The sequence below is a fragment of the Micromesistius poutassou genome (genome assembly GCF_964030765.1).
Source record: "Micromesistius poutassou genome assembly, chromosome: 16".
NCBI classification, from domain to species: domain Eukaryota; kingdom Metazoa; phylum Chordata; class Actinopteri; order Gadiformes; family Gadidae; genus Micromesistius; species Micromesistius poutassou.
In genome coordinates, this window is record NC_140286.1 from 5,847,167 (window position 1) to 5,873,227 (window position 26,061).

At 43.0% G+C, this 26,061-nt stretch overlaps 3 protein-coding genes across 4 annotated transcripts in view; 2 read left to right on the top strand and 1 right to left on the bottom strand.

Moving 5' to 3' along the window:
- The window catches only part of cntnap2b (contactin associated protein 2b), a gene marked incomplete at both ends in the record, with an annotated part of 23,096 nt that extends 18,980 nt beyond the window's left edge, over positions 1 to 4,116 (top strand). The window contains 5 exons of the mRNA XM_084481457.1: positions 1 to 75; positions 1,667 to 1,760; positions 2,205 to 2,438; positions 3,069 to 3,143; positions 3,917 to 4,116. The exon at positions 1 to 75 is cut by the window's left edge and continues 59 nt beyond it. Of these exons, the coding sequence (XP_084337583.1) occupies positions 1 to 75; positions 1,667 to 1,760; positions 2,205 to 2,438; positions 3,069 to 3,143; positions 3,917 to 4,116 (678 nt within the window). The remainder of the gene's footprint in view (positions 76 to 1,666; positions 1,761 to 2,204; positions 2,439 to 3,068; positions 3,144 to 3,916) is intronic.
- Positions 4,117 to 6,912: 2,796 nt separating this feature from the next.
- Positions 6,913 to 14,480, bottom strand: tgs1 (trimethylguanosine synthase 1). Of its 2 annotated transcripts, none has more exons than XM_084480573.1 (15): positions 14,167 to 14,480; positions 13,974 to 14,041; positions 13,660 to 13,835; positions 13,431 to 13,560; positions 13,143 to 13,220; positions 12,292 to 12,852; positions 11,603 to 11,735; positions 11,257 to 11,343; positions 10,666 to 10,858; positions 9,876 to 10,281; positions 9,396 to 9,602; positions 8,396 to 8,542; positions 7,856 to 8,072; positions 7,364 to 7,442; positions 6,913 to 7,087 (listed from the first exon to the last, which is right to left on the bottom strand). In XM_084480573.1, exons 1-15 carry the CDS (start codon positions 14,274 to 14,276, stop codon positions 6,974 to 6,976), a joined length of 2,706 nt encoding a protein of 901 aa, XP_084336699.1. In that variant the 5' UTR covers positions 14,277 to 14,480; the 3' UTR covers positions 6,913 to 6,973. The 2 variants fall into 2 exon arrangements, with proteins under 2 accessions (XP_084336699.1, XP_084336698.1); XM_084480572.1 differs by having other exon boundaries at positions 13,143 to 13,223.
- Positions 14,481 to 14,545: 65 nt separating this feature from the next.
- Positions 14,546 to 23,130, top strand: tmem68 (transmembrane protein 68). Its single transcript, XM_084480574.1, has 9 exons — positions 14,546 to 14,644; positions 15,320 to 15,461; positions 15,763 to 15,936; positions 16,447 to 16,546; positions 17,846 to 18,013; positions 19,408 to 19,601; positions 19,746 to 19,806; positions 20,876 to 21,015; positions 21,577 to 23,130. The coding sequence occupies exons 2-9, from the start codon at positions 15,402 to 15,404 to the stop codon at positions 21,679 to 21,681; spliced, it is 1,002 nt and encodes a 333-aa protein (XP_084336700.1). The 5' UTR covers positions 14,546 to 14,644; positions 15,320 to 15,401; the 3' UTR covers positions 21,682 to 23,130.
- The last annotated feature ends 2,931 nt before the right edge of the window (positions 23,131 to 26,061 follow it).

Sequence of the window (26,061 nt, forward strand, 5' to 3'; positions counted from 1 at the left end):
GACCACCGCAACATGGCCAACGGTCAGCCTCACCACGTCAACATCTCCAGGAACCTCCGCAGCATTCACCTGCAGGTGAGTCACTGTTGCACCACAGCACAGCACAACACCACACCACGCGCAACCCTACAGTCTCAGCATCACTCTCACTGAACACAGCCTCAGCATCACTGTCACCGAACACTACAGCCCCAGTCTCAGCATCACTATCACTATCACTGACACAGTCTCAGCATCACTATCACTGACACAGTCTCAGCATCACTATCACTGACACAGTCTCAGCATCACTATCACTATCACTGACACAGTCTCAGCATCACTATCACTGACACAGTCTCAGCATCACTATCACTGAACACTACAGTCTCAGCATCACTGTCACTGAACACTACAGCCTCAGCATCACTATCACTGAGCACTACAGTCTCAGCATCACTATCACTGAACACTACAGTCTCAGCATCACTATCACTGAACACTACAGCCTCAGCATCACTATCACTGAACACTACAGTCTCAGCATCACTATCACTGAACACTACAGTCTCAGCATCACTATCACTGAGCACTACAGTCTCAGCATCACTATCACTGAACACTACAGTCTCAGCATCACTATCACTGAACACTACAGCCTCAGCATCACTATCACTGAACACTACAGTCTCAGCATCACTATCACTGAGCACTACAGTCTCAGCATCACTATCACTGAACACTACAGTCTCAGCATCACTATCACTGAACACTACAGCCTCAGCATCACTATCACTGAACACTACAGTCTCAGCATCACTATCACTGAACACTACAGCCTCAGCATCACTATCACTGAACACTACAGCCTCAGTATCACTATCACTGAACACTACAGCCCCAGTCTCAGCATCACTATCACTGAACACAGTCTCAGCATCACTATCACTGACACAGCCTCAGCATCACTCTCACTGAACACTACAGTCTCAGCATCACTATCACTGAACACTACAGTCTCAGCATCACTATTACTGAACACTACAGTCTCAGCATCACTATCACTGAACACTACAGTCTCAGCATCACTATCACTGAACACTACAGTCTCAGCATCACTATCACTGACACAGCCTCAGCATCACTATCACTGAACACTACAGCCTCAGCATCACTGTCACTGAACACTACAGTCTCAGCATCACTGTCACTGAACACTACAGTCTCAGCATCACTATCACTGAACACTACAGCCTCAGCATCACTATCACTGAACACAGTCTCAGACGGGAAATTTGGGTGTGACAGCAGAAAGTACAGGAGAGCAGTAGAATTGAAAAGAGATTCAATGTAAAACAAGAATACAAAAAAACATTATGTACTCAAAAGATGTCTACGTACAAAACGAGAAGATTAGAAATGTCAAAGATGTAAAAAGGAATGCCAACATGACAGACAGTCGGGCTCCATGTTATTGGAAGTACAAATGTGCTCGGTGAATTATAGATGGGCCTCGTTTGTTGTTCAGTACACTCAGACCCTTTCACTTCAGACCGCGGCTGGCAAAGAGCCTCTCCCTTTTCTCACACCCCCACCCTGAGCAGACCCTGTCCCTGTGTGTGTGTGTGTGTGTGTGTGTGTGTGTGTGTGTGTGTGTGTGTGTGTGTGTGTGTCTCCCCTGCTCCAGCTGGACCACTATCCCGTGTCCACCTACACCCTGCCTGACGCCTCGGACACCCAGTTCAACCTGGTCAAGACCATCTTCCTGGGGATGGTGTATGGTAAGGACGACTCAAATAGAGCGACTTCATTCATGGGTACATCGCTCCTTCAAAATGGGGATGTTGTTGAACACATTATTTGTGTAGTACTATAATTCTAAGTATATAGTTAGTTAGTATTGTTAGTTATTTTTTATTTCTATTTTATTTGTATCGTTATTTTTATTGTATATCATGTATTGATATCATTATTATATAATTCAAAAGACTATGTTTTATAAATGATATGGAACTTATGGAGGATTGTATATATCTGACGGGACATGCTGACGGGACACTTTCATGGCCGTAAATTAAAATATACAGAAGTAGTGTTCAATATTGTACTGTATATAGACTAAAAACATCTGGGTCTTGCTCATAAAGGCCTGGTTCAACACCCCTAGACTTGGTGTAAGTTAGTGTCTAGGCGGTGACCAGCCTGCTCCTCCGTCCCTCCGTCAGAAACGGGGCAGATCGACTCCATCCTGATCGATCGCTACAACACGCCCGGGTTCGTGGGCTGCCTGTCCCGGGTGCAGTTCAACAGCGTGGCGCCCCTGAAGGCGGCGCTGCGCTCCGGCCCGGCCTCCGCGCCCGTCACCTCCCACGGCATCCTGGTCCCATCCAACTGTGGGGCCCAGCCCCTCACCATCTCCCCCCTCAGCTCCGCCAACGACCCCTGGCAGATGGACACCGGTAACCCCCCCCCACACACACACACACACACACACACACACACACACACACACACACACACACACACACACACACACACACACACACACACACACACACACACAAAGATGTGCACACACATGCACGTATGCACGCACACAAGCTGGAGTTTCAGTAGGGGGATAGGACCCAGAAGAACACGTTTTTCACGGATGATTGATTCACATGAATGGTAAGCTCATCATAGAAAAAAAACAGGACAGAAATTGTGACATAAAAATAAATAAATAATAAATAAATAATGAATGAATAGCTGCCAGACAATATACTAATCAAGAAGTTACAGCAACCTTATTACAATTAGACTAGTTCTCTTCAATTTCGTTAGTGAATGGACCTCATATTTTCATGAATCTGTGAATAAATAATGTTTTTGATGTGTTTTTTTTACTATTTATATTGGATCAACATATAGACGCAAACAGATTGGCCAGAATACACACAGTGACACAGAGGAAATGTACACCGGCACAACTACAGGACAGGAGCCAACAGAACATCTGCAGAAGACACCTGCCAACTCCCTTGCGCTTGCCTTTCCTAAGGATACGATAGTAGCCATGTATTGAACCGATGAATTTGTTTCCCCAGCCGGCGCGGTGTTCCCATATAACGACGAGATGATCAGCCGCGAGAGACTAGACCGCAACTCTGCAGTCATTGGAGGTAATGGCACAACGTTGACACTGTGATCGCTGATGTCAGCAGAGAGCTGCACAAAAAAACAGTATGTACGGACCACTCCTTCAACAGTATGCTGTTAGGTTGGCTTATTGATGAGGACATCATGAGCAGGAAGACAGGTCGCTGGGGGATGGAGGCCTCGGTGGAGTTCGGATGGAGCTCTGGGTGGAGGTCTCGTGGTGTAGTGTCCGGTGTATGGATCCTCCCTCTTTATGGATCCTCCATCCCGGTAAATTAGACAGTAGGGAGGAGACGGGAAGGTGGAGGGCGGGAGTGAAGATATGCTACGAGGTGGGGTTTAAATACAGGTGGTTGTTGGTGGGTAGGTGAACTCATAAGCGTGGTCTTTGTTATGTTTATAGAACTTTATAGAATGTTTAAATGAATGGATGTTTTGCTCTGCTACCAGACATAAGTGCTATTGCATGGTGTAAAGCCGTTACACATCTCTGTTTATCTGTGTTCTATGGGACCAAACACCCATGGCCATTCCTATACCACCATCGTGTTTGTCCCACGAATTGAGCAGAACATGCAGGTGTGTTGAGATGAGAATCCCGGTCCTTGAAAATGTGAAAAATGGCTTCACATTGTGCCTCTAGAATATTCTGTGTTCGGAACCAAAACAACAAGGCACCATATCTTTAGTCAGATCAAAGCAATAAGGTTTAAACTGCCAAATGAATCATTGGTCATCAATCAACGGTCATAACATAAGGGCCCGAAAAAAACCTTTGTCCCGCATGTCCCCTCAGGGATCGTTGCCGTGGTGATCTGCGTGGCCCTGGGCGTGGTGGTGTTCCTGGTGCGTCACATGTTCCGCCACAAGGGGTCCTACCACACCAACGAGGCCAAGGGGGCGGAGTCGGCCGACTGCGCAGACGCAGCCATCATCGTGAACGACCCTGCGTTCACCGAGACCATCGAGGAGAGCAAGAAGGAGTGGTTCATCTAGCGCTCCTCAGAGGAGGAGCGGGGGGGGACACCCGTTGACTGACCCGCGGGGATGGGTGGAGCGATTTATCAAAAAAAAAAGAAAAACGTCAACAAAAAAAAATACTGCAACTGTCAAAAACTGCAAAAAAAACGGTGGCTTTTTATTTCTGTTACTTGACGCAAGCGGGGGGGGGGCATGAAGTGAGGCGTGCATCTTCTCAGTATTTCTACATCCTATTGATCTTAAAACATACATCAGAGCCTGAAGGAGGAGAGGAGCACTTTGTCGGTGGCTTCCTCCCATTACAAGTTCCCCGGATTTTTGACGATGTGGATTATAGCAAATTATGGGTAAATGAGTTTTATCATTTGTTTCACACTATCTTCTTTAGTGTTCCTAAGGTTGCCACTATTATTTTGTTACATTTTGGGTTATTTTGGGTTTTAAATTATTTGCGGTCATTCTTTTTTTTTAAATGTATTTATTAATGCTATGCCAATGATTTTTCATAAATCTGCTTTTCAGTATTTTCATTACTTTAATGCCTTTTTTTGACAACCTTAATGTGTGTGTATGTGTGGATGCGTGCCTGTGTGTGCGTGCCTGTGTGTGAGAGTGAATAAAACTACGGTACACAAAAACAGCAGCAAGAATAGCGTCTTGACAGTATTCTTTGGACTAAGAACGGAACTAGTTAGTACTTCATTCTGGGATTTTTTTGCATTTCCATAATGCCTGGCAAAGTGTCTTAACGAATAATGAGCTTTGATTGTATGTAGATATGTTAAATGTTTGCATCTTTTCTAAACACACGCACTACGTATTCTAAAATGTTATTGTTTTTTCTTTTGGTTCTGTGTTTTTTTTTGCCAAATTCAAGAGTTCTTTTAAATAACACTGATCATAAACGTTTCTTTGGTCCATCAGAATGCTATTAGCTTTCATCGGTGAGGGAAGTAAATCAGTAACTGTTAGCATAATCTGTTCAAATGCGATGTGACGTGGTCAAAAACGTGTGCATTCATGAACCTTATGACATTATTACAGATAAATTGCTTACAACTCATCATAATTACAAAGAGATGTAGTTGATATGTGATAATTGGGGATGTTTTCAAAACATTTTATCTTGCACAAATTTTAGTATGATTATCTTCAGTGCCGTACCCCTGGATGGTATATTTGATTGATAGATGGACTGTGTTTTCAAATGTCCCCCTTTTGCTTTTAAGATGCAAATGAATGAAACTCGTTGTATGCCTGAAACTCATGTAGAAAAACCAACCGTACAATGTAGGACACATTGACATGTGATTGTATTTTATGTGTATAGCTCACTGCACACTGTCTTTTTTTTTCTCTCCATAAAAGTAGAGCAGGCTACATTGTCATGCTGGACAGCAGATGACACATTTCTCACACATTTCTTTTGAGATTCTTCACCCACACAATGTTTGTTTATTACAAACACACTCCACACGTTCATTTTTTACAATCTTTTGGATATCAACGATCATATTTAACTGCATGCAAGCCATGCCTTACATTCCACTGGGGCTGATACCCTGGTTATGGGCGGGGGCCCAGCCAATACATCAGTTAGACACACACTACTACAGTACTGGGAACTGCAGTTGTGTTTCTGAGATGGGGTCGTTCCGGTGGTTAGAGGTTATTGCTTGGTTGCTTTAATATCATAAATGTACTCTAGGTGTTCCATTGTTTTCTATTGCACAGCATTCCATTGTCTCACCTTCATGAAAGCATTGACGTTTTTCTTTGTAAACACTGGTTGAATTAGTAAATAAAATGACTTAGCCTAGACTAAGGTGAACAAATAAGAAGTTTGGGCCCATCACCCCGGGTATCAGAAATAAAGCATTACACTAACATTACAGAATTCCAGGTTACATTTTACACAAAATACAACTGGTTGTCGGACATGTCTGGAAAAACATTTGTTTTCACTTTCTGCAAATCAACTTTCGATGTTCGCTTATGAGTTCATTTGCCAGTATGTTGTGAAACTGACACAATATTACTTATTTACTGTTTTTATTTCTTCCTCTTTCATGAAGGAATGAGGAATTGTGATTATGAAAAAGAAAAAGACTTGTTTTTGCTTATTTTCACCCTCATCAATAGCATGTGGCTTTAAGATGGCGGCCATCTTGAAAAGCCTTCTGATAAATAGCAAACTGTAAATGCACCATGGTCCAACTCACTTTCTGCACACTGCGATAAGTAGACCACATATGTTACCCCGTATAGCCCACCTGTACCGATTTCTTGATGTGCACTCTGTTAGTCTGGTGTAGTTATGGACAGCTTCGGTCAACATTTCTGAAGATGATTTTCATGTTGGTTTGACCGTTTGTTTTGGTTGCCTCAGCAACCAGGCCTTGCCTCGGCATGATGCAATGTAACGTAACTGACCTCATCCTTCTGACCCAACATTTTTAAATACATGACAGCTTGTGTCTAAATCTACTTCCAAACTACTTTTTACTTTCAATACAGATTCCTATTTTAAAAAGGTTTTTTTTTCGCTCATCATACTTCAACGCAATTAGCGTTCATATTTTTCAAGAGAGTCTGCTTAATGGTCTCTCTGAAGTGGCTTGTCACTATATATGTTCCACGACATAAAACATATTCTGCTGTTATTTTTGGTTTTTGACAACTCTGACTAGCAAATAAACAAGCCTTGCCATAATGTGTACGTTGATCCTTATGAACACAAACTTCTGAAAGCACATCATAAAATAACCGTTTAATTTGTGGACAATATAAATCAGATACACAATTAAAAAAATGACAACAATTAAACATTTGTTAAAAAAACATCCTTAAAAAAACAAAAAACAGGGTTATGTCAGTCCTCAGACTTGATGAGCCCTCCAAAGTAAGCAGTGATGGTCTTCAACTTGTTGTTCAGGAAGTTCTGCTCCACCTCCACCCGTCCACCTGGTCCAGCCAGAGAAGCGATCTGAGAAAATGGGTGGATTGTCAGCCTCCTTATCATGGTGGAAGGCTATAACACGGCTATACACTGTGTTCCCTTGCAGTATTTTCTGCAGTGTTTTGATTATATTGCTAATCCCTACTGCGGTTGATATTGAATCAGTATTCAATGTATGGTATTGAAAAAATAATACACTATTTTGTGAAATAAGTGAAATATGAGCTAATCTATTGGCGTCTCTGATAATTGTGGTCGCCACGGTGATAAATGATGTTTAATGATCCAAAACATAAAACTCACCTGGTTCATGTCGGCATTCCGAGGCAGGAAGTAAACAATGTCCTCAGTGATCAGCTTGGACAGCCTGAAGATCTCAAAAGTGTGACTGGTTAAGGAGAAAGACGCATGACCCATGGACGTATCAGTAGAAAATTTAACACAATAAAATATCAAACCGAGAAAATTGTGGGCCAGGGATGTTAATCATTTCGAACAGGGGCTCGAAAACCACCGGATGTCGTTGAAAGGTCATTAAGTACAGACCCCAAAACACAGGGATGCTTGGGCCGATTAAGGTCATTGTTTTTCAAACAGCTTCAAAGTGAACTCAAGCTCTAATCAAAACGGATAAACATGTTGTGGTTATTATTGCATCCACAGATCAGAAGCAGCGGCGATAACATGATGCTGTGATGTCACATGACTACAATACGTTGCGTGCTTCCGCGTGATTGGTCGCCCCTCTCCTCAACCGCCCCCTCCCGCCCCAATGGCATGGTCTATAAAGGATATCCCTCAGGCTGGATCATGGTCCTGATGTCAAACACCTCGGCGGTGAGGTAGTCCGGCCCGCCCCAGGGCGGAGACAGGAAGACCACATCGCCACGGAGACCGGGCGCCAGCTGCAGGAAGTCGCCGAGCAGGAAGTCGATGCGGTCAGCGACGCCGTACACCTCGGCGTTGTGGCGGGCCAGCGCCAGACGCGACGCGTCTATGTCGATACCGATGACTGGGAGGAGGGAGGACAGATCTTTAGGGGTCGTGTCCATGTTGTCCTAGCTGTGCACGACGTCCCAACAGTCCACACAGTCATTAAAGTCATTAAAGAGCAACTTACAGGTTGGCATCTCCAGTTAATTCACGGCGTATGTCAAAATATGTAAAAATCAATTAAAACAAAAATTATTTGTTTATTCGCACACAGGACAGCAAACTCACTTGTACGTGACGTCTGTTTTTTCCCCCCGCACAACAAATTAACTAGGGGTGGCCACCCTGCTAATTCTCTTTAATGTGAACAGAGAATACTGAATACTGTGTATAAAGACCCACCTCGCTTCCCAGAGAGAGCGAACTGGATGGCGTTGCCCCCCACGCCGCAGAAGGCGTCGATGACCAGGTGGGAGTTCACAAAGCTTTCCTTCACCCTGAGGGCGATGTGGTGGGCGATCCGCTCTGGAGTGACGGAGAACCAGCCCTCTGGAAGAGCATTACAATGAAGGTCACACCATTATATACATGAACATGATACGATTTAGGCCATATCAAACCAGACAGAGCCACCCAGTTTTTCACCAGCGCCGGTTTTGCTTTGATTTTGGGTTGAGCCTACAGTTTAACTTGGTGCAGATTGAGTGTTGCGTTAAGCCATAACTAGCTGATCATTTATCAAATTCACCAAGTCTCCATGCTTTCTGGAATCTCCCAGTTCCAGTCTTTGAGTTACTTTACATTTCAGAGTGCAGTCTGAGCAATGTATTGAAAGATGAACACTAAAGATCTGTGTGAATAAAAGGCGGAACGCAGGCCGAGCACTAGTGACATTACACCCAGGACCATCTGATCCAGATGACCAGGGTTTGAGGAGTCATTATATTATATAGTCATTACATTATATATGTATATATATATATATATATATATATACCCCTAATGCACCCAAACACGCACGCAATAACATTTCAACATGTAGAATTTGTTTTTCAGACCTCTTTTGTTGTTGTTATCACCCAATAATGGCTCCCCTTTCTTAAAACTGCACTAACTCAAATGTTTCACTTTCACTCACTAGGACTTTTAAAGAGATGTGTGATGACTCATGTGCATTTGGGGAGAGAGAAATGGCCTCATAAAAAGGTAAACAATAACCCAGAAATCTGCTGATTTGACAACCATTTGTGTTTTAAACTAGCAGTGGAGGGAACACACACACACACACACACACACACACACACACACACACACACACACACACACACACACACACACACACACACACACACACACACACACACACACACACACACACACACACACACACACACACACACACCGTGGTCCAGGCGGATGCCCTCGTCGAAGCGGGAGAAGAGTCGGTACCGCTGGGCCCAGTACTTGGCCAGCTCCGGCTCCACCTTCATGTCCTCCGGCATGTCGTCGCCACGCCCCCTCCTCCACATCCTGTTCCGCGTCTTCCCCGCCTTCCCGCGCCTCTTCGGCCTTCCCACATCCTCCTCCTCCTCCTCTGCCCTGGCGGGAGCTGGCACAACACAGACTTGCATTCAATTTTGTGGAACTTTCGATCGATTTTGGACAACGACAAGAGATCTGCCTTATGACACTTATGGCAGATATTGCTCTACACAACAGAATTGTACTCAAACTTTCAAGCCTATTTACATTTCAATACACAGCATTTGAAGCCGTTTTCTGACCCTTGCACTGGAGGAATCTCATTGGTATAATGGCTCCCAGGGGCCCTTCTAAACTTGGGTCCGAAACTCTCTTCAGGTTACAGGAAGGAAAGGCTCACCTGCTATGTCGCCCTCCGGTCCGTCTGGCAGGAGGAAGTCCGGGATGTCCAGAGTGTAGACCTCTCGCCCCGCCTGCTTCTCCTGGGCCTCCATGTCCTCCTCCTGCACCTCCTCATACATCCACGTCACACTCTTCTCCTTGACCTCCAGCCCCTCCTCCATCACCGTCACACTCTTCTCCTTGACCTCCAGCCCCTCCTCCACCACCGTCACACTCTTCTCCTTGACCTCCACCTCCTCCACCCTGCTGACCGCCTCCGGAAGCAGCCTCTCTGGCGGTGCTGTCCCACACGGGGCCTGGGTGTCACGTCTGCTGGGGTCCCGGGAGCATCCTGCAGAGCCCAGGTCAGGGACCGGGATGCCCGGCTCCCGCTCCCTCTGGGCCTTTTGAAGGAAGCCCTGCACCTAGCCACACAGCGGGGGGGGGGGGGATAGAGGGGGGACACCTCTGGGATTACGTTTACGTTTAAAATAAATAAATAGGTCAATACCTACACTAGTTTGATGTATAAATAATCATAATTTGGCAAATCAATGTAAAATAAATGTTATTTTTTTAAAAGGGCCCACATAAAATTGGTCACAGCGTTCATGCACTTCGTGAATAAAAGTCACCGAGACTAAATATAGGGCATACATACTACGCACTGGAATGCATTTATATTTCAAAATATATTCCAATTTAACAATCACCTTGTGAAACAAACATATCCAATATGCTGATTTCAGAGCCTCGTCATCATGAGACAACGTCCGTTTACGATAAATAATAACACAATGTAAATTCACCTTCTGGAGGGTTGCACTGATCCGTGGCTGTGTGGTGCCTGGGCCCTCCTCAGGGAAGAAGGTGTGTTTGTTTAACTTGTGGACGGCTTTCCCTGCGGCGCTGGCTCGCTTCTTACGATGAGACCGACCTGCCTGCGCACCGTGTCGGCTCTTCTGGACCGGACTGGGTTTGAATGTGAGAACGCTGTCGAACCTGCACACAAGCACACGTGCACAGACAGACAGACACACACACACACACATACACACAGTCAAATTAACGGGAGATCAGAAGAATCGCATCCAATTGCAAAATTTGGCCATTCTCTTTGAGGTAAGCATGGCGAAAAAGAGAAGCAGCAGCACACAAGAACAGAGAACAGAACGTTCTCTGTTCTGTTCAGTTTCAATGAATCTGAATAAAAATGTTAAAAATAAAAAATAATAGTAAAATAATAGCAAAAGGGTTCAACTAACTTATAGTTAGTAGATTACCTTATTACTTATTCATAACTATAATATATTGCCCAGCACCTACATTAAGTAAAGCAGGCTCTAACCTGCTAGGTACATTAGAAAAGCAGGTCAGAAGAGCACAGAGCTCAAACTTACAGGGCGTCCGGTTTGCGCTTGAGACCGAGTTTATCCCACGCCTCCTCTGTGGACAAACCAGGAAGCTCTTCCACGTCCAACTCATGACTGCAAGAGAACATCAGAAATCAAATATTACGGTTATTGCCCAACGTAATGGTAAAGTCAACCACAACACACCATTACGCTGTAACAAAGTTCACATGTTTTTGCTCTTTTGGCACCGTGTAATGTATTAAACCAAAACCAAAAGTCCTCCTGACAACAAGGCTTTTATTGTCACTGAGGAGAGCACGCATGTCTGGATCAAATGAGCTGCGAAGTCACTAATCGCTACACAATTGTGAACGTCCCATGTGAAACATACCTTCTTTTCACCTTGGAGCCTCCTCCTGGTAGGTCATCCTCCTCGTCATCGCCCTCATCCTCCCCTCTACTGGGAGCCACTCTCCGGTCGGCTCCATGGAGGCTGCCGTGGACGCTACCGTTCTGCTGGGAACCTGTGGTCACACACAGATGCATCTGGAAAACAGAACACCTCAACACACAAAACAAATGTGTAGCACTCTCTGCAGCACTTCATTCAGAACAGTGTTATGGCCGTTGTATGACATCGATTTACATTTACACATTTGACCCGGATCCAAAATTGACATCTCTTGCAATCAGGATATTGCACTTGCCCATCATACGTTTCCGATAATATATAAATTAAAGGTGACATATTATAGCACCAGGTGTGAGTGTGATTAGCCATTACAAGCCATTTTGAAAACCTCTTCTGACATCACAAGTGGGCGTGTCCACCTAGATGTGTGACGGATAGATGAGCAACGTTTGCTACAGTCCACTGGGTAGGCTGGTAGACTGATCTATCTGGCACACATCTAGGTGGACACGCCCACTTGTGATGACAGAAGAGGCAGATTTTCAAAACGGCTTGTAGTGGCTAATCACACTCACACCTGGTGGTATAATATGTCACCTTTAAATGTTCAGCCCTAGAGATTGAATCCACCAGTCATCAGTCCTAACGGTCTCCCTCTCGCTCCTTACCGGTGTTCTTTGCATCAGTGCTGCTTCCGCCTGCTCTCTTGCGATCGTTACCGCCGTCGCACGGTTCACCATGGCTCCCGCCGTCGCCGCCTCCCTGCTCTCCGGTGCCCGCCGGACCCCCCGCCTCCCCCTCGGAAACGCTCATCTCAACCATGAGCCCCACCAGACCGCTCCCCGGCTCGCCCTCCCCCTCTCCCTCACAGTTAGCATTTCTACCAGTGGCGTCCGGCTGAGCGTTGCCACCCCTCGTCCCATGATGCACCACTTCCGCCCCGACGGCTCTTCCTTCGTCTTCACGGCCGTCCACGCTCGCATGCGGTTCAGAGGAGGAGGACCAAGTCGACGTGACGACTTGGTCCTCCTCCTCTCCGTCGCGGGGCCCGCTGCTGGCCGTCCAGCCCTGGGCCGCCCAGTACGTGTACTGCTCCCAGTAGCCGTAGTAGGCCTCCGCCGCGTGTTGGTCCCAGGCTGCCCTGGTGTCACAGTCGTCCCAGGGAGGGCTCACGGTCTCTGGGTGCTTCTCCAGCCAGCCCTGCCACAGCAAAGCCTGGCCTTGTTGAGCTGAACAATGAGACGCCGAGCCAAAACAAAAACATTTGACTCTTAGAAGGGGGGAGGGAGGGGGGTTAAAGGAATTCACTCTAAGTGAATACCTGTGGAGGTAGGTATCAGGAAGACTGAACCCTCCTTTCTCCTTAACTAAGAACATCCATATGCATTTCCAATTGATTTACTAGAGCCTTCTGTAATACATTTAGAAAATAAAACACTGTTCTAGCATCATCATCATCATCATCATCATCATCATCACAGACACAGGAATCCCTGATGGTACCATGTGACCTGCTTACCCCAGTAGGTCTCCCAGCCTTCATCCTGTGTCTCTACTCCTGTTGTCTCCTCTGGTGCATCCGTCACCATCTGGCCGTCTGCTGAGAAGTGTGTACAGACTTCAGAAACCATAATTTTAACATCAATTCTCTGGTGCTAACCTTGAAATATGATTATTTTGTTGGAAAACTGATACGTTCAAAAATAGCAACCATGAAGCTGTGGTTGTTATTGTGATTTTTTTCATTCACATTATCATTTTATTCATTTGTGACTTGGATATACCTGGATGACTTGAGATGTATTACCTTGCACACTTTCAGGCTCCTTTTCTGCCTCTTCTTTTTCTCCCATATCAACCATGTTATCATCAACATCATCCTCCTCCTCCTCTTCTGTTGGTGCTGCCAAGTGAACCCTCCGCTTCGCTCTCCTAGCCTGTCAGAAATGTATAGAGACTAATGTAGGGTTGTGTGTGCTTTTCATCTGTGTGTAACAAAAACGGTAAAAGTGGAAGCAGTGCCGGCGGTCTCTTACGGTTTTCTTTTTTACAGAGTGACTTGCGAAGGCAACAGGTAGACCCATGCTGGCCATTAGTTGAGCCTCTTCATCTAACAGTTCATCCTCCTCCTCCTCCTCCTCCTCCTCTTCCTCCTCCTCCTCCTCCACATAGTCCTCTACATTCTCTTTATCTTCTTCAAAGTCTTCATGATCTACGTTGATATATGGGAAGTAATTAATGTACGTGTATAAGTTATGAAATTAATATACTTCGAATTGAATACCATGAGGACCTGGTCTTAATTATGATCAAACGTTTGAAGTCAAGATCTCTTTTTGATTGGACATACCTTGCGATTCAGATTTGGCCTTGTTATAGTTGAGGTATCTGTTGTCAGAGCAATATAATTCACGGTCCCTGAAGGTTTCGGGTTATAGAGACATTGTCATGACTGAATTAGATTATGCTTTTCTTAAATATGAGAACAAATAAACAGAAAGGAGGCTGTTCAATTAGTGGATCCTAATGCTTGGTCTACTTACTGTACAAAGGCTCTGGAACACAGGCAATGGGTGGTTTGCTTGTCAGATTTGTTCGAGGAAAAGAAGATATCCGCAACCAAGCTCCACCGGCTCGTTTCGATCATCATCATGTTGATATTGATGATGTTTTCACGACAAAGAGGTTACAGTACGCTAAGTATATCCTTCATTCATGATGAATCCAAAATAAGAAGTCTATAAATGTAGTTATCCTAACCGGACGTCTAATTCCAACTGTACAGGTTGATAATAAACAAACACAACCATACACCTGCATGTGCATGTAAAAAGTTCACGTTTCAGGTATGACTCGAACGTAAACACATGGTAGTAGAAACATATGCGTAAATAGCCGAACTTCCGGATGATTTCCGGGGTAGGAGTGTCGCCTGAGAAGGGTCCGGGTCGATCAGTCCATCGCTACTTCTTTCATATCTACCTGGCAGCTGATGATTCAAACTAAAATCTTAATCAAAAGGTAAGAATCTGGAGATTCGCTTGATCTGAATTCTACAGGAGATACACAATCATCTGATATTTTTAAATCGGCTGAAAGTAATACATTGGTGTTGTATACAAATTTGGTGTTGGAAATGTCACAGTAACTTAATAATGATAGCCAGAGGTTGCTGTCAAATGCCATTATAATGTGTTATCGATCGATTCGATATTTATTCAAGACCTCTCGCTCGCCGTATCTATATTTTATAAAATAAATTAAAAAAACATACATTTTATGCTCAGTAAGCGAAGCCCATGTTGGTATGGCCACGTCCTAATGATTGTTGTTGCGTTTGCCCGCTATGACCCAAGGTTCTGGCAGTACTATTAAGATAGTGTTGCAAACAGCTTTAAAATATTGTAGTTGTAACCCTTCTTGATATATTTAAAATGTTATTCTAATTATACGTTGCATGTCTTGGTTTAGCATTTGCAATCGAACACCATGTTCCTTAACCACATTTGATGTGATTTGTATTGAATTAAACTCAAAATATGTAGCTGTAGTATGTTTTTGTAGCTATCACTATGCAATGTGATCCAAACAACTACAAACAAGAATAATTTTCCAGGCCATACTAGTTCACTGAGCTTGTTATGTTTGTGAAACATGTTATGTTCATTATTTGTTTGGTGCCCTTCCTGTTACTAGGGTCAGCCTGCACTGAGCTAAGCTGCGGGGCTGGGAGCTGGTCAGCTCTCGGACTGGTCTGGTTGCTGGCCACGCTACCAGTATGTCAGACGTCAGGAACCAGTCCTGCCTGTCCACAGCGGATGATTTTTCCTCCTTCCTGGTATTGTGTGTGTGTGTGTGTGTGTGTGTGTGTGTGTGTGTGTGTGTGTGTGTGTGTGTGTGTGTGTGTGTGTGTGTGTGTGTGTGTGTCTCTGTGAGCTAGATCGGAAAAGTATTCAAGCGTAAATAAATCCCATTATCCCATTTGGACTAGTGGGATACATGTATTTGGATGAAACCAAATACCACCAGTCCTAATTCATTTGGACTATTTTGAGCTGGGAGTTTTTGGTGCTATGTTTTAATTGTGATCTCAGATGTCAGATGTTGATCCTAATGATGTGATGTGTCTCTCCACCCAGCTCTGTGTCTTCCATTCATGGGAGGAGTGGGCTGGACTGGGCAAGGCGGAGGATTACCTCAGTGTCATGGAGTACCTGTTGTGGGTCTTCACTCCTCTGGCTGTGGTCTTCATCCTGCCCTTTCTCATCGTCATCCTCCTCTACCTCTCCATACTCTTTGTCCACGTCTATAAGGTACAAACCCTGTCTTGAGGATTTTTTTAGAGAATCATAATCCTGTGTGGGAGTTTTGTTTTTAAATATATACATCCTATAAATTACATCAAGTTCAAACACATCCATAGCAATAAACGGATCATAGAGTGAAACATTTACATTTATGAAACATTTACGTTTGCAGTGTTGTCATCAAGCTAAATTATATGTATACATTTAGTATTCATAATATTATTATTATTCAAAGATAATTTGAACCAGGCAGTGCACCTCTCCTAATTATTGTAATGATCGACAAATAAATTATCAATACTATTCCCCTCTGGGAGGGAAACCCGGGTGCGTAACCCAGCTTCTGTGCTTACATGGCAGTTAAAAACCTGGAAATCCCGGGAACCATGTTAAAACCAAGATTTTCTGTGTGCATGTAAACACACTGATTGTTGTTTTTAAAAAGAGAAGAATAGCAATTCTTAAGCCTGTTGCTATGACACTCGTGAATTGTCTGTCTCTTGCTTCGGCCCGCAGAGGAAGAACCAACTGAAGGACGCGTACTGCAACAACCTGTGGGACGGAGCCAGGAAGACCCTGGCTACTCTCTGGGACGGCCACGGAGCCATATGGCATGGTAAGGGTCAAGTTCTCAGTGGGAATGGCAATGGAATTCTTGCTTGGATTTCAGTTATCTCTCAGCGCTGTGGAATAATATTTTGTTTTTAAATCGTGCAACAGCAATGCCAAAGTTTATTTATTTTATTATTTGTTTTACATGTATCCCATTTATACTGTGTGTGTGTGTGTGTGTGTGTGTGTGTGTGTGTGTGTGTGTGTGTGTGTGTGTGTGTGTGTGTGTGTGTGTGTGTGTGTGTGTGTGTGTGTGTGTGTGTGGGGGCACGTGCGTGCTTGTGATGATGGTGGATAGTGAGTCACCGTCTGTTGCACAACAGAAGTAAACATCAAACAACCCCAAACAAAGAAACAAACAAACTTCTATTAAACTGGTGAAAACACAACGGCAAGAACACTAACAAAAGAAGCCACTCAAGTTACAAAGCAGAAGATATTTTGGGATTCAAAACACAAACACAAACGTTAAACCTGTTACTTCTGCAGTAGGGAAATTTTGTTATGATGTTACTAATAAAAAACACATTAGAGCTTCTCCCTTGTGGCATGTCATTTGTTTTGTTGATGATTTGATTGATTCAGAAGAAAAAACACGTCGGTAACAAGCCCCACCAAACTCTGTCTTTCTTCTGGTTTGTTGGCTATTATGTAGAAACTTGATCCGGTGTCAGTGTTCAACATTAAGTACCAGGTCAAACAATAGTCAATCTTCAGGTCAATGATTTAATTTGAACTTCTGTTCCTTACAAGCACCATTTACTGAAAGTTACATTGGTAGACCTCATAGGCGTACAGAGCCATAAAACACTCCCATCCTGTGACACTTCCTTTAATAGTTTATTCAAGTGCAGAAACTCACACATATGAGTGTGATAGTGCTGGTGTTTAACTGAGGAAACTCCCACACTTAGCAGCCTCAAGGCAGAACCAAAAGTAGTCCACAAATGTACTTGTGAAAACTGCAATTTATAATGTGTTTATAATGTGTATGTTTATTGACACTAGAGTGTTAAAGAAGATGACAAGGATGCTGTTTATGATGGCACATTTAAACTGTTGTGGTATTTAGAAATCTTTAGCCTAAGCGCATGCTGGGGGCTTCAGCTGCAGCTTAAGCCCCCATCATGTGCTAAGGCTAAAGATTCAATGTTCACAAATCACAAATGCCTGCCTACAAGCCTGCTGCCCTAACTCTGCCCTAACCCTAAAGACCAAAATTGAATTAGTGTATAAGTGGTCAGTGTTTGATGATGAAGGTGATTCTAAAATTTTACATATTTTTGAAATGCTTCATTGTCAGGTTATGAAATCCATGGGATGGAGAAGATTCCAGAAGAAGGGGCTGCGTTGATCGTGTACTACCATGGAGCCATTCCCATTGATTACTACTATTTCCTGGCCAGTGTTATCCTTCAGAAGGGGCGCACCTGCCACTCAGTCGCTGACCACCTCGTCTTTAAGATTCCAGGTATGCCTGGGCTACACATGCATTCAGGGGTGTACATTATTCTTAAAGGGGAGCGGTCACGCTCTAGATAGAAGCACAACCCTCTTATAGTGGGTAGAAGCCTAGTGTGGAGGCACCCCTTTTAGGATATTCATAGGCATAACTGAGACATAAGCCTCCATTCACATTCACACACACGCACGCAAGAACACACCCAGCTAGGCAGGCAGATATGCACGCACACACTTAGTCATACATACATACACACACACGCACACAGACACACATAAAGCACAATCAAATTACCAGGAAGACGGCATAATCTTCAGCGCTAATCCTGGTTTCAACTCAGAACATTTTTAATATTTTTGTACCAAAATGCTTGGAGGTAGAACTAGGTAGGATAAAGACAGGATTAAATTACCAGGATTAAAGTATCCGTAAGGAAGCTGAATCATGGTCTCATCTCAGCATATGGAAAGCCTTAATTGTTCCATTTGTTAATCTGTTTGTTTGAACAAATCTACATATTGAAGCATTAGAAACAATGCTTCCCACAGAGCTGGATTACTTGAAAACAAACGATCCAATTATAGTTTGGCATCCTGCACTGATGTGATTCTTCAAATGTAATTAGTGTACTGTGATTGCAGGACCATGACCATAAGAATTGTGATTAAAGCCTCTGACATAAAATAACATATATGATGGAAAAGTTGAGTCTCATTGTGCAAATAGCAAAAGTTCAGTACGGATAAACGTTATTAATACTAGAAATGTTTGTACTTTGTTTGGCTGCTCCTCGGCGTGATCAGGACTGTGTGGGAGGCTCCGTGGCACACTTGATATGAATCGGATCTCACTATGAACATTATGAAGTGTCGTGGAAGTATACAAATGTCCATAAATGTCCAGTAAACGTGTATGCATTGTCAGGTAGTTTTTCAGCTTTTTAAATTTGTACAAGCCTTTCTTTTTATACAACACAATGTCGCTTAGCATAATGTCACTTAGGTATTGGGTTTTTCTAAGTCTCATAAGTCAGACGTTAGAGGCAGACTAGCTGTAATGACGGTATAGATAGCAAATGTAGCAAACCAAAAAGGTTACTGGCTCAAAAATAAACTAGGGTATATATAGTAGAAGCACAGCATGTGCTTCTAGCACCTGTACGACGAGGAGTAATGTCATGTTTGACGCATTAGCGGGTTGAGCCACACACAACACACACACACACACACACACATATGCACGCACACGCCCTGGTACGCGTGCGCTCCAACCCTGTTGCTAGACGACCACACCATTATCAACATGTCGTCTTGACTTAGCTGCCCGGTCTCTGGCCTCATTTGCTTTGGTCTTGATCCTTTCCCCCCGACCCACCGCACCCCTCTGTCTCGGCCCGGCGGCAGGCATCAAGCCCCTGCTGGAGGTGTTCAGCGTGATACACGGGCCCCAGGAGGAGTGTGTGAGGGCCCTGCGCGGCGGCCATCTCCTGGGCATCTCTCCTGGCGGCGTGCGGGAGGCACTGTTCAGCGACGAGACCTACCCGCTGATCTGGGGCCACCGCAGGGGCTTCGCCCAGGTGGCCATCGACGCCCAGGTGGTAAGGCAGCCCGTCTCACGTCCTCATCATCATCGTCATCTTCATCATCATCATTGTCACGTCAACTCGTCGTTGTTTGTCGTCTGCTTAATGAGGCAAAGTGATTTTGTTTTATAAAACTCTCTCCATCTTTCCCTCTCGCAGCCCATCATTCCGATGTTTACGCGGAATTTGCGGGAAGGCTTCAGATCGCTGGGAAGGCTGAGTAAGTGCCGAACGAGCAGTTTACACACAATGTCATAGCCTTATGTTGCATGAAACCTGCATGTTTACCCCTCCATATATATATTATATATATAACCATATACCAGATCCAAGACATCTGACTGTCTTGGATTCTCTCTTATACGTGAATCAGTCTCGTGGGCCATGTGCTTATCAGTAGGCAAACTTTCCCTCCCCTGCCTAATCTGTGGTCATTTTCGGCCTACATCATATAAGTTGTCAATTTATTTATCTGTCAATTCTGCTCTTTGTTCCTTTTCAAGGAAATGCTCTGTGACCCTGTCATACCAACTAGCTGTATTTTCCAGTGACTTGACCAGTGTCCTCTCAATGGCCAGTAGAGCAAGGCTGCTTAAACAGCCTTGGCCCATTGTGTTACGGGTGTAGGACTTGAGCCTCTTTAAACAGGAGAAGCTCTACACCTGCAGATGTAGCTCCAATTGTTTGTTTGTAAAGGAATTGCACTGTCCAACTCCATGTCTTTAAGGAACCCCAATAAATCACACAGCTTTTCCCTGTCACCCTGCAAGTCCTGATCTGAATACAGAACTTGAAGTGATGGCCGTATAAGTAAATGTGGGAATTCTGTTAAACTGAAACAAGGAATTGTGCATAGTGTATGAAATCTAAGATGAAAATTGTCTAGCAATTTCGCCAAGCAACCCTAACCCTATCAAGAAATAGGTTGCAGTTTGACTTTCGACTCGCTTGCAAAATCCGTGATGGGACTGAGGACTAAAGAGAGCTCCGGGGCGTTTTATAGTTCAAAATCGCTGTCAATCAAATCAATCATCTGAACAAACTCGTCTTTGAGATGGACGTGTTCTAACACATTTTTAGTCAATGAAATGTTAACACAACATATATTTGACCATTACATTTTTTTATTTTAAGGGAAGCCGAGCTTCCCTTGCAGTCTTAGAGAAATCTCCACTGGTATATATTATATATTCTACCTACAGCACCTTTAAACTCTTATTCACTTATACTCCCTTATCAACTTATTTGTCTTACTTCCTTGCATTGGCATATTGTTTCTCTCCCTGTAGAGTTTTTCCGGTGGCTTTATGAGAGGTTTCGACTGCCATTCGCTCCGATTTATGGGGGCTTTCCAGTTAAGTTCCGTACCTACTTGGGGGAGCCGATCCCATACGACCCCAACGTCAACGCTGTGGAATTAGCAGCTAAAGTAAGTATGCCTTTTGAATACAATGTGGTGAGGTTGCCCTCCATAAATGTATTTAAATGTCATTATGGAAGGCAACTTGTTATTCTGTAGGTTTCTTTCTGGACAGAACGTAAATGTGGTCAGGGATGGCTGCCCTGCTTTTGCCCATACTCTTAAAATTCATACTCGGTACCTACTGTAGAGGATCTTTTATTGGTGCATCCTTGACATCTTCTTTTCCACAAGACTGTGATTATTAACACATACATGTGTAATTAATCAAGCATGTCTTTATTTTGTTTCAATACTACATGTCGTCATGAATGCAAAGAAGGACCCTGTGTCTATCTGCTTTTTTCTAGTCTCTTACACTTTGGAAGTTCTCTCCTAATAGCACATAGTTGGCTCGGTTTTCCTAGATGCTTTAACCAGAGCCATGTTCTGTGCCTCCCTATAGCTGTGTAAAGAGGGAACCGTAAAGGGAAACCCTTTGTTTTGATTCAACTGTGTTTTGAATGACTACTTGGTATCAACAATCCAAGCTTTACTGATGTAGTGTCGCTCGCCCCTCCACCCACTAAGGTGCAGCAGGCGGTGCAGTCGCTCATCGACCGGCACCAGCAGATCCCGGGAAACGTGCTGAGGGCCCTGCTGGAGCGTTTCCCCACCAAACACAAAGAGGAGTGAAGGGTTCAGAAGAATGCTGCTGGACACTTCAGGAACACACTGAGGGCACGTTTAGACCATCGCACTCGCAAGACAAGAAGAACAGCATCACAGTCACACTTACAAGAGAAGAAGAAATCACACTCACATTTACGAGAGAGGAAGAACAGCATCACACTACCACTTACAAGAGAAGAAGAACAGCATCACACTCACAGTTACGAGAGAAGAACAACATCACACTCACACTTACAAGAGTGCACATAATAGCACATTATAGTTCATGTGCTGGCCGTACTTTGAGTTGAAAGTACGGCCAGCACATGAATTATATTTTTAATAGCACTACACGCTTGGTAATTTCCCCCTCAGGCTTCTACCACTGTTCTCAAATGAATTAAATGCTGTGAACCTTGAGCATAGCTACAGCTGTAGCTTAGCCTATGCACAATAGTTGATCCTTGTACAGTATTTAAAATCATATGTTGGAAAATAACTATCATTCTTTTCGATGCATGTAACCCTTTAGATCTTAAAAACATTACTTGCTGCCGATCCCTTTTGCTTAAAATTATTATTTATTTTTCACAAAAATGTCCATAGTCTCAAGACTGAAGTTAATCCAATATGTTGTGTATATGTTGTACTTCCAAGGGGTTGAAGCCTCTTTTGCTTTCGTTTTATTTTATCCATCTTTAGAAATTATCATCTCAAACAAGGCCCTAAAAGAAGGTCACGAGTGTAACGCTTTGTCATTGCTGTCATGCGTGGCATACAGCATTTCTGGAAGTGCAGTGCTTTCTGTCCAATGAAAGCTACAACTTTGCAGCTACCCTAGCACACTGTGGGCTGTACATGTTAGCTATTGAAGGGATTCGGCAATGGGATGTTTGTCCCCTTAGTAGCAGTTGATTTCATGTTGCATGAGTAACCTAGGGTAAGGAAATGGCCGTAAATATATTTGGCTGCATGCATCATCAGTTATGAATATGTAATGGTTTGGCTGTGCAGTATAATGTATCCATGTGTGAATGCAGCTTTAGATGAACCTGTATTGAACTGGTGTGTTGTCATGTACAGTATGTATTGATCAATTGGTCATGATTGCGCCAAGGTGTTGTTTTTGCCACTCAATTGTATGGTGTATAGTGTTTGTATGTGGCTGTATATTTCTTCTCCTTTTATTGAATATTCTGATTCTACAGTTTTTGCCTACTTTCAAATTGAACTGCCAATGTTTATTTGGGGGGGAAATCGTTTTATGCCTTTTTTTTAATGTGAAAAATATTTTTGTAAATTTAAAAATATTATATTAATGTTATACTTGTGTGACAAAAAAATGCCTGTTTAACGCATCAATTATACAATCATTTTGAGATTTTTTATGAAATGTACTGTCAAATGATGTAATATACACTATTTGCACTTTCAAAAATCCAGGTCCACTTGCAAACTATTGCGATCCAGGACTGTGAAGTCATCCTGAATAAATATATTTTACTATGAAGTTTGTCCACTGGTTTTTGATCTATGGACAGAAAGAGAGTAGAAGCTAAGGTCATTATTCTAGCTGTTAAATATTCAAGTGGCTTCATTAACTATTTTTTGTACTTGCTGTACTTGACCTTTCCAAGGTTCACTTTTTAAGTAAACTAAATGAGTGAGCTCTGATCCACATAATATAACTTCTGAAGGTAAAAGTATATGAAGAGACATATCTCTCTAACATTCACTATTAAGTTTTTTGAGTTATTTTATTATAATTATTTTGAGTTTTGTTCCGTTCATATAGGCCTATTTCATGAATGTAGGCCAACTCAGAAGTGGTAAGAAGTTATTAGGGATCACAAATACATGAAAAATGTATTTTTTGACCTGCGCAAGTAAAAAAAAAAAAACATGCGCGCAGGTCGTAAGTACTTACGTAACTTACAACGTGTAACTTACAACTTACGTAACATATGTAACTTGCAACGTGTAGCTTACGTAACTTACAACGTGTAGCTTACTTAACTTCAGGGGGAAAAGCCGGGTGCAAACTAGCAACGACACATGCGTCGGTGTAGAAAGTTAATTGCCCCGGGCGCAAGATAGGGCCCTTCTTCTGTTTGGCGCACATGGCTAATTTGCATACGCGCACAGGACTGGCTGGCTCTGCTTGGCAAAAAATAGAACATATTTGTGAATAAATGTTTACAATTCTGAATACTGGACATGGTGAGCTTAAACACATTTAAATGAGCATTAGTGACAATAAAATATAAATATAGGCCTATATATTTTTTTTTTGGACGAAATTTGAGACCCCCTTCAAATTTTGCTTTTGAGGCTTTCAGGGGGTCTCATGGGTTAATCGGGGGTGCCTAGCCCCCCCGGACCCCCCGTATTTCGCACACTGGAGTCACCCAATTGAATGGTTTGTTTTTTGATTAACACATCCTTTAGATCTCTGGAATTTCCATAAACAGCTAACAGAACAGTATGTTCTTATGTGACATGTCTTTAATATATGTGTCTCTGTCGCAGCAATTATTCTAGCAAGTTTTCAGGACTGGATACTGGAATGAGTCAAAGGTGTGCAGGGTCTACAGTTAAGATCGAAATGAATTCATGCACACAAACTGAAAAGGAGAAATTATTGGAAAGGATTCTTATTTACCCACAACTCAATTATATTAGCTAAATGACAAATCAAAGCAAGCAAAAAAAACAACGTTAGGCTAGGAAAATGACCACAGTGTACTTTATTAAATGCATTTTGGTACTTGTGTGTTGCATCAGATTCAAATAAAAATTTACAAAAATCCATTATATACAAAAATGTCATGTTTTTTTTTTTTTTTTTTTACTGTTCATTGTTTTTTTTGTTGTTTTTTTTACAATAAAATTGACTTCTTCCATTAGAACATTTTTTCTCACTTCAGACTTGTATCACACAATGCAACCTACTGAAAAGATCCATAGTAAGGTTTTTTGTCTTTCATCTTTTGTCTTTTTTAAATACACCAAATACACCACACTATGTTTTACTCTGCGGTTGCTCATATCAACAACCGTCATGGTGGATAGAACTCCTAAAGACACCCTTCACGATCACAACTCAGAAGAAAGGAATGTTTCTTTTTTCAACATGGACATTTTGAATACATTTATTTACAAATAGATTACACTTGTGACGGGTTCTTAAGTCTACCATTTGTGAACCTCAATTCTTCGCAAGCTGAATCCGTTTTAAATGGACTTTGTCTGTACAGTGTGTTACAAGTCCGACACGACACAAAATGCCCAGATTGCCAAAATACTCGTTTTTTTGTTACTGTGCTCGTACTAAAGGCTAGATTTACACACACAAACAAGGGAGAAAGTACAGAGTGTACTCTCTCTTGACCGGGTAAAGTGAATTGTACTGTCACGACTCCCAATGAGCCGGCTGCGAGTGGTTATGCAGCCCCTTGCCACAGGTAGTAAGTACAGAATCGGAGTTATTGCTTTTCCTTGTCCTGTGTAAATGCAGCCCCTGTCCATTGGCGGACCCCGGTCATGTGTCTACCAGTTCCCTGGAGGGCCTACGCTCAGAACTAGGACATGAAAGGAGTTGTTTCGCTGCCAAGATGAAACATCTCTTTGCCTCAAGACCTGGCACCGCTCTAACCAAAGACAGCGGTCGACCTGTCGTTGTTAAGTCTGCGCGCATAAAACGTGGGACGCTTCGAGTGGAACAGAACATTGCGATCGTCACCCTTCTCACGCATTGGCAAGGAAGATCAAACACGTATATATATATATATATATATATATATATATATATAGACTGTGTATTCCGTCATATATATATATATATATATATATATATATATATATATATATATATATATATATATATATATATATATATATATATATATATATATATATATGCCTCCGGTCCAAGTATAAGCACAGTAACTACTTCCACCGTTTAATGCCACTGAAAAGTGTCCAAAGAAAAATACTCTTGAAGTCTCACGCGCACACACGCACGTCCATACACGCACACAGGCACACACACACACACACACACACACACACACACACACACACACACACACACACACAGAAATACCATTTTGGGACATATAGGGGATAAAATAATGTCCTGAATGATAAGGTTGACATAAAGGAGCGTAACAACGTATGTCTTCAGATGAACAAACCCTATACAAGCAGCTTATAACCCTGACGACAGATACTAGAATGATGTCATCCCGTCTCACCAAGCACTACCTGCACTCACGCCCATTCACACACTATTGGTCTACGTAGTATCTTGCTAAATTCATATATTCCCATTATTTATTCATTCCTTAAATTTCTCTAGTATCATTTTCACAGTTGTACTGTACAAATAACGATGAACATGTA

Excerpts from the sequence above, each read along its gene's own strand:
- tgs1 (XM_084480572.1), bottom strand. The coding sequence starts at position 14,276 with ATGATGATGATCGAAACGAGCCGGTGGAGCTTGGTTGCGGATATCTTC. Across the intron at positions 13,836-13,973 it reads GGCCAAATCTGAATCGCAAG|ATCATGAAGACTTTGAAGAA; the intron begins GTATGTCCAATC and ends ATATCAACGTAG. Across the intron at positions 7,443-7,855 it reads ACCATGATCCAGCCTGAGGG|TTTTGAGATCTTCAGGCTGT; the intron begins ATATCCTTTATA and ends AACCAGTCACAC.
- tmem68 (XM_084480574.1), top strand. The coding sequence starts at position 15,402 with ATGTCAGACGTCAGGAACCAGTCCTGCCTGTCCACAGCGGATGATTTT. Across the intron at positions 18,014-19,407 it reads CCTCGTCTTTAAGATTCCAG|GCATCAAGCCCCTGCTGGAG; the intron begins GTATGCCTGGGC and ends GCCCGGCGGCAG. Across the intron at positions 21,016-21,576 it reads CTGTGGAATTAGCAGCTAAA|GTGCAGCAGGCGGTGCAGTC; the intron begins GTAAGTATGCCT and ends CCACCCACTAAG.